At 51.7% G+C, this 14424-nt stretch overlaps 1 protein-coding gene across 1 annotated transcript in view; it reads right to left on the bottom strand.

Moving 5' to 3' along the window:
- LOC138112188 (hydrocephalus-inducing protein homolog) overlaps positions 1-14424 on the bottom strand; it is a 78867-nt gene that overhangs the window by 52431 nt on the left and 12012 nt on the right. The window contains exons 8-14 of the mRNA XM_069018887.1: positions 10650-10842; positions 9473-9572; positions 8112-8230; positions 6690-6913; positions 4377-4444; positions 1347-1579; positions 445-545 (exon numbers count right to left, since the gene is read on the bottom strand). Of these exons, the coding sequence (XP_068874988.1) occupies positions 445-545; positions 1347-1579; positions 4377-4444; positions 6690-6913; positions 8112-8230; positions 9473-9572; positions 10650-10842 (1038 nt within the window). The remainder of the gene's footprint in view (positions 1-444; positions 546-1346; positions 1580-4376; positions 4445-6689; positions 6914-8111; positions 8231-9472; positions 9573-10649; positions 10843-14424) is intronic.

Here is a 14424-nt window from a genome sequence, read left to right on the forward strand (position 1 = left end):
CCCTTCATAAGATCTTGCCCTCACCACCCTCGCTGTGAGCCACTTCCCCACTGGCAAGTGCCCTCATGAACAGAACCAGACCCTGACTCTTGGCAGGCTGCTCCCTGTGTCCCAAACCAATGCTGCAGGGTGCTCACAACCCAGCACAACTCCACCTCTTGCAGAAAGAAGGAGAGGAGGCCCTTGGCAAATTTGTTCCACCTCAAGCACCAAAAACCAGGCCAATATATTATATCATTCCTGTTCCCTTTAGAAAAAGGCCCAGGATCATGCTGGGGTGGGAGCAGGGGTGCTTTTCACCACAGGCTGCTTTCCAAGTACTGCAGTTCTCTTGTCCAGCTGGGCAGAACACGAGGTCATTAAGCAACATTTCTCCTTGGGAGCTGCAGCCAGCAAAGCCTGTGCAAGGCAGTGTGCTGGGGGAGGCCAGGGAAATGCTGATACCTGCCCATGATGGTCAGTGACAACACCTTCTCGCCAACACCCTCCACGTCCACCAGGATACGCCGGTGGTACTCCATCACGGTGTTGGAACACAGGGTCACCTGGTGGAAGAGAAGAGCAGTAAATCCTTCCTTACAAAAGCTCATTGCCCATGCGTGGTGTCCTCCAGTTCTTGTTTCACGGTAAGGAAAGGGAGGATTTTGCCTTCATTCTTCTGCTGGTCCATGTGTAGAGCACAGTCTCTGGGAGTAACACAAGCCTTCTGACAATACCGGATTTGTTAAACACACCCTTCTATCAGGGCATAGGTCAGCTAAACTAAAACATTAGAGTAAGGCTCTATGCACCACTGCATTCAAATTAAGGGGCCAATTTTTCATCTGACTGCAATGACAGAAATGCAGAAGAAATCTGTTGTCTTGAACAGAACGAGTTCAGCTTTACAGCAAGAAATGGAGGGCAAAGTGTGGCCCAGCAGGGGCTGGGCAGTTCATGGCTGCAGAGTTTTTTCTGTCTCCCCTGGAGATCCCTGCAGTGAACACAACTCATCTGCTCCCCAGGAGAGGAGAAATAAACCAGGAAGAAAAGCAAATTGCCTTATACAATGACATCTCTCTAACAGCCACCTCCTGTCCTCATCCTTCCTCTGCCCACTTTCAATCAAAGAAATCTCTCTCAAAAGCACAAGAGCGGCTTCCGTACTGATCATCTGGTACATGGTTTCAGCTCGTGATTTTGGAGACAAAACAGCTCCTTCAGGAGCATCCCCAGCACCCCAGCTAACAGAGGCCTCACACCGGTGCAGGTCTCTCACGCACACGATGCCCAAAGCTGGCAGAGCTAAAGCCCTCCCACACTCCAGTGAAGCTTCAGCCCCACTAGCTGGACTCTTCCCATCATACCTCAATATCCTGGTGTCCCTGGGGGAGGATGGTCCCTTGTCTGGGAGTCAATTTAAACTCCTTTGGCTCCACATAGAAATGAATTCCCTTCCTCCAGGATGGGTCGGTATTGTTGCACATTTGATCCTGGCAGGTAACGACAGGCCCTGAACCATCGTCCGACATGCGGAGCTTGAACGTCAGGGACACCGGGGAGGTGTTAGTGAGGCGGAAGTTCTTGGTGTAGGGAACACCTAGGAACAGGACACAAATATCCATTTAGGCACCAATTACATCATGACTCCTGGTGTGAATATCCTGGTAGGATGAAAGTATGCTTGGAATTTAGCTTTTTGTTATCTGAACTACAGCTCACCGAGCAGCTGCATGAGGAATTAATCGTCACTTAGTTCCCTTTGACACTGATCCCAGACTGCTGCCTTGAAAATGCCCACTCTTAGCCCTGCTGAACACCACAAGTTTCTCTCTTTCACATGGGGAGGAGCTCCCTCACCTGCTCCAAACCAGCACCAGTTATTTCTCACTGATGAGTGCGCATTCACCGAGCAGGAAGAGCATTCACCTCTGAAAATTCAAGCTGTAAAATTCCCTGTTAAGTCTGCCAACACTGCCACTGTTTTCAAGATATGTCAACAATGAGCTGTCATTGAGAAGAAGCTACAGCAAAAGAAAGTGAGGATGGAATCAGGAAACAGAACGTGATGCAAAGCACCACAGTGCAGCTTCTCTCTGCAGGATCCTTAAGGCATCTCTTGGTTTGGGCCAAACAGACTGAGCACGTGACAGCTCAGAGCCCACTCCACTGGAGGCAAACCTGAGCCTTGCTTCAAGAGTCGCAATTAGGAACCACATCACACCTCACCCAACAAATGGGGACATCACACCTGTGCCGCTCACTGGCATTGCTGCCTGCAAGGGTTTACCCCACTTCAGCTCTAAGATTTGCTTTCCATACTGGAAAGCCAGGGATACAGCCACGCACGGTGGGGGTGTCCCGCAGAGCGCAAACACCAGCCACAACCTGCTCTGCAGTGGACATCTGGCTTGGCTGGCCAGCTCTGTGGAGAGGAGACTTCTCCTCAGGCTTCTCACCAAGAGTCATCTGAACACACGCGGGGGGAAAAACCAACAGCAGGCACAGCCCAGAGCTCCTCCGTGCCCATCAACAGTGACCATTGCCGGCTCCAGCAGTGACTCCAGCACGCAGGCAGAGAGGCACAAGAAGGACAGACACAGATGTCCCAACCTCAAACGAGACTGAGGTCACCACATGCACACAACAGTCAACAGCTGAAAAGAAGCAAAGACACAACAGCTGCCTTCAGCTGAAGGGACCTTAGCAATGAAATTGGATTAAGCAATAGGATCAATCTCCTACTACAGAACCATGTTTCTACCTGCTGCCTTTCTTGTTTCATTTCTTCAAAAGGCAGCTTAACAAGTGCCTCAGTGCTGATGCAGGGAGGGGAAGAAGCAGCTCAGGAAGGCAATGAATTTTCTTTAAAAAGTTCATGAACTTCATTGTTATGGGTTCAGGCTTCATAGCGAATTTTTCCCTTGGTCTGGGGACGGGGAGAGAGGTTTTGGGGGGGTTTGGCTGTGGGGGTGGGCTTTGGCCTTCGGGGTTCTTCAGGAATTGTGGCGTGATGCCGCGAGCCGTTGTGAACTCGGAGCTGAGATTTCGCAGGAAGCGGACCTTTCCTTCCTTCCTCTCAGGGATCGGGAAGCTGCGGGAGCTTGTGTGCTCGGCCCCGGGACTCCGCTACGCTGCAACTCGGCACTACGATCGAACCTGCCTGCCTTCCCCCCTCCTGCCTGCTGCTGTTCGGCAGTGCCGAGATCGCCTGCTGCCCCTGAGTTTGCAAAAGGAGCCATTTCCTGCCTTCCTGCCTTCCTGCCTGCCGGCCTTCCTGCCTTCCTTCCTGCCGGCCTTCCTGCCTGCCTTCCTTCCTGCCTGCCTTCCTGCCTGCCTGCCTTCCTGCCTGCCGGCCTTCCTGCCTGCCTTCCTTCCTGCCGGCCTTCCTGCCTGCCTTCCTGCCTTCCTGCCTGCCTTCCTTCCTGCCTTCCTGCCTTCCTTCCTGCCGGCCTGCCTTCCTGCCTTCCTGCCTGCCTTCCTTCCTGCCGGCCTTCCTGCCTGCCTGCCTGCCTTCCGGCCTTCCTGCCTGCCTTCCTTCCTGCCTTCCTTCCTGCCGGCCTTCCTGCCTGCCTTCCTTCCTGCCTGCCTTCCTGCCTTCCTTCCTTCCTGCCTGCCCTCTGGCCTTCCTGCCTGCCTTCCTGCCTGCCTTCCTGCCTTCCTGCCTTCCTTCCTGCCTGCCTTCCTGCCTGCCTGCCTTCCTTCCTGCCTTCCTGCCTTCCTGCCTGCCTTCCTGCCTTCCTTCCTGCCTGCCTTCCTGCCTTCCTGCCTTCCTTCCTGCCTTCCTGCCTTCCTGCCTGCCTGCCTTCCTGCCTGCCTGCCTTCCTGCCTTCCTTCCTGCCTCCCTTCCTGCCTTCCTTCCCTGCCTGCCTTCCTGCCTTCCTGCCTTCCTGCCTGTCCCCCGTCCCCCCCCCCGGTGCCAGCTGGGAGGGGAGCGCTGCCCTACCAGAGCCAACAGCTCCTCCTGCCTGGGATCATAACCACACCCAAAGGGAAACACAGGACTCGGCGTTCTGTTACTGTGGTGTTGTTTGTGCTGTCCTGATCTATTCTAGTAAAGACCTGTTATTCCTTTTCCCAGATCTTTGCCTGGAAGCCCTGTAATTTCAAAGGTATAATAATTTGGAGGGAGGGGGTCATCTTTCCATTCCATGAAGATTCCTGCCTTCCTTGGAAGACATCTGTCTTTTAAACCAGGACAGAGACACACGAGAACATACTGACATTCTATTCCTTGGTTCTATTTGATCTCACGATGGCAAAATGCTACCTGAGGCACCAGCAGCCCTGGAGTTCACACCCTGAAGAGGCAGAACGTGAGTGATGGATACCCTTATGTGCTCAATTTTGGAATGCACAGACCCCTCACGCTGCGTCCAAGCCCAGGGAACACTCACCAAAGGCCATGTCACCAAAGTCAATCTCTTTGACGTCCGAGTGTAAATTCGGTTCATTGATGCACCCCCTGCGATGACAAGGACAGAGGAGGCAAAGGTTAAAGGGAATTGCAAAGCGTCCGCCTGTCGTGGCTCAGGGGCAGAAAACCTGGTGTCAGGGGCACCATGGGTTTCAGATCAACACACCACCATGTGCTCAGCAGTGTCCATGTGGACAGGAGGCAGCCAAAGCCAAGTGGTCAGCAGGCAACAGCCACTGATGGGGCTTTGGGCACAGGGCAGGCAGGAAGTGCCCCAGAGTTGCTGCTGGTCCCATGAAGGACCCTGAACACACACCCAGACACAGCTTTGTGCCTCAGTTTCCCCATCTGAAATGTGATGGACTTCTGTAACCAGCCTTTCCAGCCACACCTTCCCTGATTTGCTACTTCTTAGCTGATATAGCTGGTGTTTCCATGGAGCTTTCTCAGGACCCACACAGTAATTACAGACAGAGTTTTGAGACATGAAGCCAGGGGAGCCCCAAACATCTTCTGAAAAGAGCAGCAGCAATTCTACTCAGTGGACAAATGAATCTTAAGAGGAAAGGACCAGCTTGTTCCCAGTGCATCAGCTGACACAGCCAAGAGCAATGGTTTAAACAACCAAACATGGGTATCCTCAATCTACCACACCACCTCACCTGCCCTTGAACTCAGCAGACACAGGCTCCAAAAGTCACCAACATCCATTGAAATCAGCACTTGGAGCTGCACAACACTCACAAGTTTATTTAATGGTTGATGCCAATCAATGCCTTTAGCGGGGGGGGGGGGGGTCCCTGGTGCAGGGGAACCAGCCAGAGTCACGATACGAACACCAATACGATTTGAGCATCATGCTCCCCTTTATTGTTCACTTACACCAAGTTATACTTTGCAAAGTTCACGCCCCTTTCCCATGACAAAGCCTCTATGCAGCAGGGGAGCTGGCCAGTGTATACCTTTTCCCAAGGCTGTTCAAGGCTGCCGGCTAGCAGGTGCCTTGCAAGCCTATCTTCAGCCTGAGGCCCTGTCAGGGGTACTTCTGCAACAGCCCTGGGATGCCCAAGCTCTCCTGGGGTATCCTATGCCCCCGCTCCACAAGGAATCCCTCTACAAATGCCCACTCTGGCTTCTGGTTAAAAATCAAGCACCAGTGAACTGTGCCTTCTGTTGTATTCACAGGACTGCCCTTGGCTCTGCTCTATGCACGTCAACAAGAGACACCTTGCTCAAGGAGAAAGCTGCTTAGGCAGTAACAGCCCATGACCAGTTTGGGGGAGGGACAGAGGAGAATCAATTAATTGATGTTAAAAGGTTCCCTCTTGATTTCCAAAATAAAAACCCAGCACTTTTCCTCCAAAAACAAAGCCAGCAGAATTGTTTCTCTACTATGGGCAGACCTACTTACCGCTTTCCTCTTGCTTAGTAATAACCTCTTGTTCTCTTTCATCCATTTCCCCTCATTTATACAAGGTATAATCGACTGCAGATTGCTTTCATTTCTTTACTGCCTTGACCCAGTGCCCTCCAACAGCAGCAGCCTAGCTCCAAAGCTCCAGAGCAGCCAGCATCAGCTTTCCTGCTTACACTACATTATCCCACCAGCACATGGCTCAGGCTAGCAGGGACAAGCCCTCACGCTGCTGTGGTTCTGAGAAGTGAGCTCTGCCTCCCCTATTATCACCCCTTCTCCCTTTTGCTGGGCAAGGATTCTCTCTTGCAATGGCACCAGCCCATGGGATGAAGGCCAAGTTCTTGTAACGGTCCCTGCTGCAGAGTTCCCTGTTCCACATCAGCCCTTTCCTGGCTGTGGAGAGGAGGTACCAGAGCACTCTCTGCACAGGAGTTGGGAGCTCAGCCTGTCTCCATGCATGGGCATGAGAGCTGAGGTGAGGCTGCTGCTGCCCCTTTGGGATCAATTATTATCAGAGGATTTTAAAAATGCTGCTTCTGGCGCACAATCACCCAGGCTGGCCCATCTCCAAAGCCCTGGAGGCCTTGCTGGCTGTTCAGGTGGGACATGCCGCAGCAGCTACTGCCCAAAGCTGATCCATCCCACTGCCTGCCATGGTTCAAGGCAGAGGGAGATCCCTGCAGGGAGGAGTCACTCCAGCTCCCAGGTACCCACACAGGCCAGCAGGCATCCTCACACTAAGGCAATGTCAGGATCAGAGCAGAGATTATGACCTCAGGAAACACCTTTTTTCTCTGCTCCACCCCAAACTGAGGTAAGTGGGGGATGTCCCAGACTCAGCTAGAGATGGGCCCACCAAGCTCCCAGAGTCCTTACTTGATTCTCAGCACTGCAGGCATAGGAGATCCAGCCACACTGAACTGGAATTCTTCATCAAACATCCCCGGTACGGTGGCTTTGAAGGAGATCTGAATAGTCTGTCTCTCGCCTGGCGCAATGATGCCCTTCCTGGGCGCAAGCTCGAAGCAGTTGGCCACGTGTGCGGTTGGAGGCACGAAGGTGAAGGGAGCATCAATAGGGCCCTTGTTAATCAGATCCACCTGCAGCAGCAAGAAAGCAAAATGGAACTACATGTGGAATCTTCCCTTCTTGGCAGTTATTTTCTAATGAAGCAACTGACACCTGGAAAGGGCAGAAGATGCTTTGTGCTGCTGAATGGCAGAAGACAAAAAAATACAACAGGACAAGTTCTGCCTTTGGGTTTTCATGCAAAGCACTGGTCACTTCACATAACCAGAGTCACCCTGGGGTTATCCCATGGACACAGAGCAGTCCACCTCTGGTCAGCATCACCAGGCTCATTCAGACCTGGCCCTGGGAGCAACGTGAGGTGATTGCAGCTGCGTAGTGAATCACCACAGAGCTGCTGCTGCTGCCCTGGTTAGCACAGCTCCAACAGGACCATCTACTCATTCGCCTTTTCTCAGATCATGGAAACAATTCATTGATAAACAATGAGGCACCAGCACGAAAATGTATAGGCAGCACCATCTTTTGGTAAGAAAACTCAGGGTGCCTTTCCCTTCCACAGCCAAGCTTTTGAAAGTGTCTGGCATGATGTAGTGCCTCATTTCCTACCTCTTTCAGTTGCTCTCTGTCTTTGTTGTGGTTTTTTGTTTTGTTTTGTTTTTTGCAAACTTGACAGTATTGGGGTGGAGGCAAATAGGGGTGGAGGCAAATTCCTTTACTTTATTCCCAGGAACACTTTCCTCTTTCTGGAGCCAGAGATGCACCAAGGATGAAGTGTGGTGAGGGACTGCTCAGCAAGGGAAAGCACTCCCAAGCCCCTTGACCAGTGCTGAGCCAGGAGGGTGGATGGCTTTCCTCCAACTGCCAGGAATAGGCAGGAGGCACTGGACTGAAAACTCTTTGCACTGAACTCGAACTCAAATGCAGCCAGTTTGTTCCAGCTGCTTTTGGACAGCCTGAGCACAAAGCTGATTTGTGCCTGGGACTGGAACAAAAGCCTCTGCACATGCAGCTTTTTGACCCAGTGTTGCTTTCATGGGCCAAGGGGGTTTGCAGGAAGCCTCCCAGCTGATGGCCAAGGAAGGCTGCCAAAAAGCAGGGCCTGGGGTTTCATGAACAGCAGACACGCCTTTCCGACCCCTCCGGATTTGAGCAGTACGTCAAATATTCCCTGCTCACAACTGCCCAAGTTGCCAGGAATTCCACAGGTCCACCAGGCTCGCTGCTGCCTCAGGAGCCATCAGGATCCACCCCAACCCTGCTGCTCACCTCATAGGCGTGGAGTGTGTTGACATAAATGTTCCCAAAGTTCAGTGTATGATAGCTGAGTTCAACCCAGGGTCCTTTGCCTTTCCCTCTGAGCTTCAGGGGCAGCCTGGTCTCACGGCCTGTGGAGAGATGTCCATTTCAGTACAATAATTCTCTCTGTTATCCTGTATTTTTCAGGCTGCCTCAATGCTTGTCCCTGACTCTGAGCTGGATGCAACCAGCTCCTGATGCTCCAAGAGAAGATATGGACCCTTTTCTTCCCTCAGGAGATAGCCCTTAGGGCTGACTTCCAGTTTCTAACCCATTCCTTGGGCTGGTTTTTAGCCACCAGTTTGCTGAGTTTAAAACACCTCTGATGTCCTGTACTGACAGGACAAGGAGTAATGGGTACAGACTGAAAGAAAGGAAATTTAGGTTAGATACTAGGAAGAAATTTTTTACTGTGAGGGTGGTGAGAAACTGGAACAGATTGCCCAGGAAATTTGTGGAGGTTCCAGCCCTGAAAGTGTTCAAAGCCAGGCTGGATGGGGCTTGGAGCTACCTGGTCTAGTGGTAGGTGGCCCTGCCCCTGGCAGGGGGCTTGGGACTAGAGGATCTTTAAGGTCCATTCCATCCTTAACATACTTAATGTGATTCTATGGGTTCCTTCCCATGCACTCAAGGAGCTTTGAAATCCATTCAGTGAAGGCACAAAGCTCAGAAGGAGTTTGGCAATTGCTACCTGGCAAATTGGATGTTGGAGGTGGCCCAGCAGCACAGGACTCTGTTGCCAAAGCCCTCAGCTTCTGACACTCAGCACTGTGTTCTATTTCCACAGACTGAGAGCTGCAAGGTGACAATTCCCACCCAGGAGAGAAGCAGGTGCTGGCCAAGGGTGGTCCTTCCACAAACAGCCTGGGCTCAGCGGGCCTCAGCCACCTCTGGTCTGGTGGTGTCTGGGCAGTGGGAGGGGATCAAGGGTCAGGGAGCACATTTCTGACTCAGCTCCCACTGCCTGATGATGGATCCATGTGAAATGGACCCATCCTGGAGATCAGTGGTCTAGAGGGACTCAGTGCTCATTCACTAAAGCTCTTCTGCTCTGTAGCTCTTCGGCCTTTGAGGAAATGCTGGCAAAGCCATGGCATGAAAGCTTCTCCCTGCACTGCCTGGGTTGTTCTGGGATCAGTAATCCAGACACAGGTGCTCTGAGCCCTGGCCTTGCACGGGAGACTCCCTGGAAGCTGCAGGGACAGTGGGGATGTGCCAGCACTGCCCCGCTGACCACGGACTCTTCCCAGCAGTTACGTGGGAGCCCAAGGGGCTCGGGCTTGCACCATGGCTTCACTGTGGGTGAGAGGAGCAAGGGAAAGGAGCTGTACCTGTGATGTTGCAGTAAGCCACACTTTGATACTCTAGCGCTTCTTGGGGTTTAAAGGTCACCTTGATTTTGGCCGAACAATGTGGCCCAATCTCTCCCTCCTAAAACAGAAAGAGACAGCAAACCACTTATCTTCTAACATCACATTTCTTGCTTTCACCCACAGTCCTGTAAGCCTTTATTTAGAGCATCAATGTTGAGGCAGGAGTGAACAACACAAGGAGCCTGAGGAAACCAAACCAAGCTCAACACACCGCTGGGAGCTCTTAATGCTCAGCTGATGAGCTCCCACTCTCCACAATATTCCTACTGCTCTGACACAAGCTCTTGGTGATTTCACGCTGCTGTCAGCTACAGTGGTGTGTAACTGCCATTGTGCACTGGCGGCTCTTGGCCTTAGATGGGCACCAGGAGTAACCATGAAGAGAACACGATCCCCTTCCTTGGAAATAAAAATATTAGTTTAACCTGTTTGGAAAGAAAGCAGAGCTTGGGATTATTCTAGGGTTTACTCCAAGATGAGAATGGATTTTGCACTGTGCAGACATTAGGCATTCATCATCTCTCACTATGCCAGTACTCAGAATCAGGGCTCTGATTGATGGAAGGAGGTGGGGCTTTGCTTGCCTAAACACAAAAGGAAAATATTTTCTGTCCCTGTGTGCAACAGAACTCAAAAAGCCCATTTAAACCTGCCAGCCTTGTGTCCAGGCTTGCAGATGACACTGGAAGGGAAACTCAGAAATAGTGCAAGTCGTGGTTACAGGAAGGGATTGGCATTTCTATGATTAACCTTGCGCTGAATTTGGCCTCCTTTTCCTAGTGAACCATTGCATGCTTCAGGTCAATATGTGAACTGGCAGTGCTCCAGCACCCCTGCTAAACCCCACACACCACGTGTTGGGGGAGCCCCTACCTACAATAACTGGTCCCTGTGGACACGGCAAGGACAGGCCTTGGCTCCATCAGGCTCCCAGCCCTGCCCTGAGCCCATAGGGCAGAAATGCTTTTAGGAGCAAGCCCTCTAGCCTCACCAGAAACTCGATGCCTTCCCTGTCAGCACATCAAGCCAGCTGAGGATCTGCCAAGTGACCACATGGGGGGGGAGGCGATGGGAAGGGGGGAGAGAGGAGGAGGAGGAAGAGGAAGAGGAGATGAGGTTCTCAGCTATCACTCACCAGTGGCTCAATGGAAAAAATGTCCTCGGAGAACAGCATGGGGTCTTGTTGCACCTTGGCCATCTCCTCATCAACTATGTTGCTCAGCCTGGCAGTGCGATCTTCACAAGTGCCCCGCTCCTCCATTATTCTTTTCTCCTCCAGTAAATTTTCCAGCCAGACCTCTTTCCCCGGACTAAGCAAATAATACATCCTGCAGCCGCAGGGAGAGATGAATCCAGCAGATCATTTAATAAGCCACATATTTGCAGAGATCAGTGTAAGTGCAGGAGAGCAAAGCACCTGGGGAGTAGCAGCAGCAGCTCCTCAGCAAGGGGCTGACCCTGACCCACGGGGTCCCAAATGGATCAGAGGATCACTTGTTGTTCACTGGCACAGCACGCAGTTTTACTCCACACTTACAAGCTCAGGAGAGGTTTCGAAAGCCAGCAGCCCTCAAGAGAACCTTCTGGCTCAAAACCTCTGCCACAGCTGAGGGGAATCCACCAGCCACCTCAAGTGGCTTTTCCTACCACTGAGCTCCTCAGGGGAGGCAGATCAAGATCAAGATCAAGGAGCACCCATTGCAGGACTTCCCTGGGAAGGGGAGGCGAAGCTGGGTTGCAGCTACAGGTCACCAGCATCACTCTTTGTTTCTTTCATTTTGGACCTGCCCTGTTCCCTTCTCTGCCTTCCATGAGAGCATCCCAGAGCACTTCCAAAGGAAATTGATGAATTCAGACATTGCATCCCTTCAGTGACATTCAAGGTTTTATATGCATGAAAACAGAGGCCCTGAGAAGGAAAGGGACTTTGTCATGCAGGAGGGAGACAGCAAACTCCTGAAGAGACTTTTTCATGATCCAGGGCTGTTTGGGTCCCATCCCAGTGCATGGTCATAGAATGTGCTGAGAGGGAGAGGATCCTGCACTGCCTCCTCTCATAAAAATGTCCTCTCTGCTCTGAGATCTCACAAGCTTCTCCGACAGCATGACAGTAGCCTTGGAGCTAAAATCATCCCTAAGACTGGAAGTAAGGAAGAACAAAATGTCCTGGTCAAAGTCTAGGACACAAACTGGCATGAAAACTAATGTAATTGGGAAAAAATCCACAAAACCAAAACCAGGCTGAAGTTAACTGTGGGGAAACCTAGTTGCTTCTGAGGGGAAAGTGGATCACCTGGGGACCAGGCTGAGGCAGGCAAGTAGGAAAAAATGGAAGTGAACAGTCCAGGGAAGTAGCCAGAGAATGTCAGGGGGTTTTCTTTTAACACACAGAGCTTGCATGAAGTCAGATACTGTGTAAGTAGATAGAGAACAGCAGAAAACCAAGAAGCCCAGGGCACTAAAGGACCCTCTTGCCAGCCATTCCAGCCGGCGAGGGTCGATCGCCTGGTCCTTGGCAGGCAATTTAAAATGGCTCTGGGGAGTGGGAGTGACCCAGCCCGCAGCAAACAGGGGCTTGCTATGGCAGTTTTGGCACGGCGGTTTTGGCACGCAGTTTGCCGGTTTTTGCGCGGCCATTCGCGCAAGCAGGCTGAACAGAAAGGGTGCAGCCACCCACCCTCCTGGCAGTGGCTCGTGTCTTTTGGCTGGTTCTGAGGTGCTTGCCTTTTTTTTTTTTTTCTTTGTGCTTCCCCCCCCGAAATGATTTACAAATGATCAAAAGCCACTGCTGCTGCTGCCAGCAAGAGTGTACTAACCCAAACAGAACCCCCAGGAAAGATGCAGCTGTGCAGGCCCCTGGCTGCAGGGAGGGTCTGAGCCTGGCATTAGTGCCAGAGGACAGCGCACAAGACACCTGTGTGTGGTGTGAGCAGGTGGATGATCTGCTCTGTCCGGTGGCAGAGCTTAAGGAAGAAGTGGAAAGGCTGAGGGAGTATAGGGAGAGGGAAAGGGAAAAAGGCTGGTGAAGTTACACCCTTCCAACCCTGAGAGAAGCTCAGCAGCAGTCAGAGAGCCCTGCCCTTCCTGCCACCAGGCAGAGGGAGAAGACCTAGGAGATGGTGGGGAATGGAAATGGGTCCCTCCTGGGGAGGTAATAAAATTCCATCCTGATCCCCATCACCTACCCAGGTGCCCTGACAGAAGAGGTACGAGGCCCTGGATCCAGAGGGTCAGGCAGATGACACTAAAGAAAAAATTCTGTCTGGAGAGTCTTCCAGTTGCACTTTGTCTGTCAGACAAATCACAATCTCAAGTGCAAAGAAGAAAAGAAGGGTAGTTGCAGGGGAGCTGAGGGCCCTGTATGTCGACCGGATCCATTCCACAGGGAAGTCTGCTGCCTCCCTGGGATCCAGGTACTGGATATCACCAGAAGATTCCCTAAGAACTACATGAACTAAATCAGCTCTCTGATTATTACCCACTGTTGGTTGTCCAGGCTGGCAGCGATGAGGCTGACAGCAAAGGCACCAGGGTAATTAAAAAGAACTTCAAGGCTCTGAGTCAACTGGTTGTTGGGGCAGGAGCAGAGGTGGTGTTCTCAGTTCTTTCAGTAGCAGGGATGAATGATGAAAGGAACAGGAAAACCCACATTATCAATAAATGGTTTAAGGACTGGTAGCATCAGTGAAATTTTGGGTTTTTTGATCAGGGGGCAACTTCTACGGCACCTGGCCTGCTAGAGCCCCTGAGCTGGCAGGTCTGATTGAGAGGGCTTTGAACTAGATTTGAAGGGAAAGGGGATGAAACCACGCTCTCCAGAGAGGAGCCTAAGGGCGGTAAGCCAGAGTTAGGGGTGAAGTCAGCAGCCCAGCTGAAGTGCACGTACACTAATGCACGCATTAGCGACACATGTAACAGGAGGAGCTGGAAGTCATGGGAGAGCAGAAAAGCTATGATGTAGTCACCATCATGGAAACATGGTGGGATGACTTGCATGACTGGAGTGCTGCAGTGGATGGCTACAAGCTCTTCAGAAGAGATGGGAGAGGGAGAAGAGGTGGAGGGGTGGCTCTGTATATTAGGGAGGCTCTTGATGCCATGGAACTTGAGATTAATGATGCTAAAGTTGAGTGCCTGTGGGTGAGAATCAGGGGAAGCCCCACAAGGCCGACATCCTGGGGGGGTCTGTTATAGACCACCCAACCAGGACCAGGAGGTGGATATTCTACAAGCAGCTGAAGGATGTTTCAAGATCTCCAGCACTTGTTCTTGTAGGTGACTTTAACCTGACAGACGTCTGCTGGGAACTCAACACAGCAGAGAAGAGGCAATCTAGGAGGTTCTTATATGTATATAAGTATATACATATAATGGTATATGGAGGAGAGCTTCTTATCACAGCTGGTGAGTGAGCCTACGAGGGGTGGAGCTCTGCTGGACCTGCTGTTCATAAACAGAGAAGGGCTGGTGGGAGATGTGGTCGGAGGCCGTCTGGGGTACAGTGACTGTGAAATAATAGAGTTCTCAGTATTTGGTGAAACAAGGAGAGGCATCAACAAAACTTCCACTCTGGACTTCTGGAGGGCAGACTTTGGCCTGTTCAAGAGACTGATTTGGAGAGTACCTTGGGAAAGAGACTTTAAAAACAAAGGGGTCCAGGAAGGATGGACATACTTCAAGAAAGAAGTCTTGAAGGCACAGGAACAGACTGTCCCTATGTGCTGAAAGACGAGCTGATGGGGAAGACAACCAGCCTGGATGGGCAAGGAGCTTTTGAAGGAACTAAGGGAAAAAAAGAGGGTGTATGACCTTTGGAAAGAGGGGCAGGCAACTCAAGAAATGTTTAAGGATGTTGCCAGGTCACGTAGGAAGAAAACTAGAGAGGCAAAAGCCCAATTAGAACCTGAGGA

This window comes from Aphelocoma coerulescens, chromosome 6, assembly GCF_041296385.1.
Source record: "Aphelocoma coerulescens isolate FSJ_1873_10779 chromosome 6, UR_Acoe_1.0, whole genome shotgun sequence".
Lineage (NCBI taxonomy): Eukaryota > Metazoa > Chordata > Aves > Passeriformes > Corvidae > Aphelocoma > Aphelocoma coerulescens.